Below are 5,013 nucleotides of genomic sequence, written 5' to 3'. Positions count from 1 at the left end.
TTGTTTTTTTTAGATTTTAAACTAAACAATAGCTTTCAGAATAGCTATAACGCGATACAAAATGACTATTATTCTGTTGTTTTCTATCTGCATGTTTAATAGAATAGTTAAAAATCTAAAAAAAAAGATAGTATTACCAAAATATTAATAATGACAAATGATAGGGACCTTAGAATGCGTTTTTAAAAATAGAGGGACTAAATAATATGTTACGTAAACAATGTCTCTTTATGATTGGACTCGGACCTTGCGTGTTTGGCGGTGGGCTTTGGTCAGCTGTGATTAAGTCTTTTGTGGTTGGGTTTGGGCTATCGTCCTAATTATGAGCTCGACTTTAGTCTTTACGCGGCTTTTTATTCAAGAAATAGGATGATCACGACGTCATCAATATAATGTCATTTTGCATAATAATCACGTAGTTATCACGTTCACTATTCTACTGAGATGCCGTTATTAAAATAAAAATAAAAATTCAACAATTTTATTGAAATAAATAAAATTTAATTACTTTCTTAAAACAAAATAATAATTTTGATGCCATTACAATTTTGTCAGTAACAAACTTTTGTTAGTTTCAATATAACCAATCCTTTTGACATAAATTCATTTTAATGCAATTTCTCACCATGTGACATAAATTCATCTACTAGTACATAACTTACATTTAATTTCTCCAATAAATTATTGCCTCATCATAGTAATAAATTTTACACAAAGTTTATCCCAATATAACATATGAAATGTGCTTTCATTAATTTTTCACACATAAACATTTATAACCATCCATAAATCCCTTCTATGATGATGGATGTAACCATTTTAACCACCAATGTCAAAAGTAAAATAAAATTACTAGTAGTATTTACAATTCACCAAATGTCAACCTCGTTACTAAACTTAACTCGCAGGATTATTTTACTTCAAAATAAATTTTCGGTATCAATTCAGTTCACAAGTTAGACATTTTTCGTTCAAATTAGTTTAAAAAGGCCACATGTCAATTTCTGATACTGACACGTGTTATTTTAGACTAATTTGATCCCAAATGCTAACTTAAAGAAATGATACCTAAAATTGATTTTAAATCAAATTAATTCTACAAGTCAAGTTGAACAGCCAGATATACACTTTATCTTTATTTTTTTTTACAGTGAGTCGGGACCAACTGGTTCTGGACCATTCAAATTGTGATATCGTGTCACAATCTGAATGATGTAGAATTAGTATGATCCCGAACCATTGTGGTTTTTGTCGGGCTTCTAAGCAAGGCCGCGTACCGGGATGATCAGCAACGGGAACCCTTCTTGCAAAGAAGTGCACCGGCTGCGGCGGTGATAGAATTGACCAAAGAAGAAGGTCTAGCACCCAAGCTTGAAGCCTTAGCATAGCTAGAAGAAGCAGCTGCACCAGATTTGGTGAAAAAGGCACCATTTAGTAGCAAATCACCTTCTGATCTCCAATTCCAGTTCTTCCATTCATCCTCTCCTGCTTCCTCATGTTTAGTCACCTGATTAAAACATGTTTAATTAATTAATTAAGTTGATGATTAATTAATGAATAAGTAATTAATTAGTATTAATTGTGTGATTAATTAGTTACCTCTTTGTTAAATCTATCATTAGGAGCAAGAAATCTGTTGCCTTGGCTATTAATAGTAGGATTAGCACTTCCACCTATTGCATACATTTCCCAATGTGAATAATCATTGTTCACCACATGAAAATACCCATGTCTGCATCTGCAATTAGTACAAAGTTCAAGTAATTAATTACTATAAAAGTATAAAAATTTAAGCAATTACCCAGTCACGGACCCAGAACAAAATATTTAAAAGTACTAAAAAACAAAAAATATATTAAGAATCACAAAATTGTTTTGATTGTTTAATAAAACTGAAAATCAAGTACTGAAATAATTTTGAATTTCAAGTGTAGAGTATTGTAAATGTTAAAAATATTAAATGATATAATTATTTGATAAATAAGTAACGAATATAAAATATTACTAGTTAACAATATTCAACTCCAAATTTTAAATTAAATATTTTGATTTATCAAAATAAATCATTTTTAACTTAAGTATGAAATAATAATAATGATAATTGTAAATTCTGTCATTGATACTAAATAGAGTAAAATTACGATAGAAATTATCTATTTAACGCCAAAATTTCCAACAGTGATTCTATTTTTTTTCTCTACATAATCGAGGGGTCAACGAACCCTTCGTGACCCCCTATTCCTCCGCTCCTATTTATATAACTTCATAGCAAAATATAGGATAAATAATTTATTAGTCCTTATATTTTTACCCAACACACTGTTTAATCCTTGTATTTTAATAATATATTGTTTCGTTCTTAACTTATGTTTTACAGTTTTGTTCCTCTATAAAAGACTAAACTGTTTGATAATTCAAATATTTGACGGACTAAACTGTTGAATAGAATAAAAATTAAGGAGTAAACAATGCATTATTAACCACTAAACTTACTAAAACATCTTATTACCCACTAAACTTACACCAAATATACAATTAGATCCACTAAACATCTTATTAGCCACTAAACTTAGACCAATAAAAAATCTATAAACTTACACCAAATACACAATTAGATCTTTAAACTCTAGAGATATCTTACTAGACATTAAACTTAAAACATCTTATTGACTGTTCAAATCTTATTAACGCAAGTTTGAAAGGCTAATAAGATATCTTCGAAATTCAAACACCAATCAAATTATACGACGAAACATAGGAAATTCATATATAAACCTAAACAAAAAGTAAATTTTTTAGAAAAAGTACCTTGGCATTCTTTGAACAAGTCCTTCCCCAAAATGGTTGAAAGCAATAGTAACCTGCATATTCTTATCCTGAAGAAAAGTATCACTATGACCCAACAACATAACCTTATTATGATGAGTCATATAATTATTAGATATAGTTATAGCAGTTGAGCCATGAATTGCATCAATCAACCCATCATTACAATTAGCCAATGAACAATGATCAATCCAAACATGACTTCCACCAAAAATAGATATCCCATCACCATCTGATATTGTTCTCCACCCATAGTGCCCTGGGGAGTCCCTCACATAAGCATTCCCTCCACTCTTACAATCATGTATATTTATACCATGTATTATAACATTTGTCACATACTGTATTGTTATACATGGTCCTTCTGCTATATGGACACTTGCTCCTCTTCCATCTATTGTCTTGAATGAGTTCATTATTAGCTCTTCTTTTAAGGTTATTACCATGTCTCGTTCGAAGATTATCCATAGTGGTTCTTCTTGGATTACTGCGTGTCTTAATGTTCCTGGTTTTGGGGTTACTGGATCGTCGTTTTGGGAGTCTGTGACGACGTAGATTTTGCCGTCGCGGCCTCCTATGGCGTGTTTTCCGAAACCGATTGCACAGTCTGCTAATCTTTGCCTGTTTTTTTCCCAATTTGGATCACATCTCCAGCAGTCGTCTATTGGGTTTCCACTTCCACAGGAGAGGAAACCCAGTTTCCTCCTTGTGGTGTTGATGCTCCTGATCCCCATAATTAAAAACCCACATTAGATATGATAAAATGAAGCATAAAGTTTGTTTCTTTTGAGAGGGAAGAGCTTTTAATCAGAAACCGAGCCTGTTGGGTGCTATTCGGCCTTTTCACCTCAAAAGCTATTCGGTTTTTAATGAGAAACCGAGCCTATTGGGTGCTATTTGGGGTTTTAACGAGAAACCGAGCCTGTTGGGTGCTATTCGGCCTTCTCACCTCAAAAGCTAGCTCAAAGTATGAGGTTTCTCTCTTAAGGTAAGGTTGAGATCAGTATCAGATTCAGAATTCACCGATAGTGACAGGGTATATTTGGATGTTATCTCGAGTTCTATGGGCTGAGAGAATTAAAGTTAACGTTTAAAGAGAGAAAAATTTAAAAATAATGATTTTAAATAATTAAAAATGTAAATATGATACTAAACCACTTTAATTGTTGAAAATTTTCATTTTGAGGTCGTTATCGGTTAAATTTGACAAAGTAAAAAAAAATGAAAATTTTGCAAAGAACAGGTTTAGTTTGTAACAAAAAAACCCACAGGTCACAATCTGCAAAAACATGAAACTATAGAATATTATTTGAAATTAACTCTTAATATTTTTATGTATATATATAAAAAGGTTAGAAATATGTCAATTTAGTACTTATAAATCACGATAGGTATTCTCTCACAGTGAATCTTGGATCCTGACAACAACTAACTTTCTAATAAGGTGAAAATGTTGGAAACACGGGCTCTGATACTAATGTTTGGTGACAGTGGATCTTCTTCCCTCAAAAGCTAGCATAAAGATGGATTTCTCGCTCTCTCATACTTATTGACTAGACGCTCACTCCTTTCACAATTGATGTGGATAAACCGCAAAACCCAACATAGCGCGGTTTTTATATATTCGAATTGATTAATCGGATATAATACTAAAAGAAATGAAGTAATTAAGAATATATAATGTGCTTACTTGTGTACTTGTTCTGCTACCAATTCAGGATTTTGGACAGGAGAAGAGGAAATGAAGGATAGAGCTTGGAGAAGAAGAAATGAGAATGTGAGAAATATATGTTGAAATGCCATTGAGAAAGAGGAGGATGAAATTGAATAATTTGTGAAAACAGAGAGGAGTGATATGGCTTTATAAAGGGAATTCAAAACAGAACATGTAGTTTAAAATTAATAAAAAATTGTTTGTTTCTATTTTGCAATAAATGTTATGTCTATTGTTTTTTTTTTCTTTCTAAAATGGTCCCTATCAGTTAGTTTGGACAGTTAAAGGTGAAGTTCCCTTTTTGTCCCCCACTTCTTGATTTTGCACTTAACTACCACAAATTTATTCTGTTTTTATGCTCAAATTATAGTGTATTTTCTAGTAGAGAAATGTTGTATTCTTAGTTGTGGTAATGTTGCTGAAAAATTCACTGAAGATTTGGGGGCAAAAGCCCTTTATAAGAGTTAAAAATC

The 5,013-nt window shown here is 31.6% G+C and overlaps 1 protein-coding gene across 1 annotated transcript; it reads right to left on the bottom strand.

Annotated features, from left to right (window-relative positions):
- Positions 1–644: 644 nt before the first annotated feature.
- LOC136230455 (probable pectate lyase 18) lies at positions 645–4,674 on the bottom strand. Its single transcript, XM_066019519.1, has 4 exons — positions 4,517–4,674; positions 2,809–3,549; positions 1,600–1,738; positions 645–1,507 (listed from the first exon to the last, which is right to left on the bottom strand). The coding sequence occupies exons 1-4, from the start codon at positions 4,627–4,629 to the stop codon at positions 1,286–1,288; spliced, it is 1,215 nt and encodes a 404-aa protein (XP_065875591.1). The 5' UTR covers positions 4,630–4,674; the 3' UTR covers positions 645–1,285.
- Between the last annotated feature and the right edge of the window lie 339 nt (positions 4,675–5,013).

This window comes from Euphorbia lathyris, chromosome 5, assembly GCF_963576675.1.
Source record: "Euphorbia lathyris chromosome 5, ddEupLath1.1, whole genome shotgun sequence".
NCBI lineage: Eukaryota > Viridiplantae > Streptophyta > Magnoliopsida > Malpighiales > Euphorbiaceae > Euphorbia > Euphorbia lathyris.
Note: the sequence above shows the minus strand (reverse complement) of the source record. Positions and strands in the feature narration are given on the sequence as shown.

Excerpts from the sequence above, each read along its gene's own strand:
- LOC136230455 (XM_066019519.1), bottom strand. The coding sequence starts at position 4,629 with ATGGCATTTCAACATATATTTCTCACATTCTCATTTCTTCTTCTCCAA. Across the intron at positions 1,739-2,808 it reads CTTGTTCAAAGAATGCCAAG|ATGCAGACATGGGTATTTTC; the intron begins GTACTTTTTCTA and ends TACTAATTGCAG. Across the intron at positions 1,508-1,599 it reads ATGATAGATTTAACAAAGAG|GTGACTAAACATGAGGAAGC; the intron begins GTAACTAATTAA and ends TGTTTTAATCAG.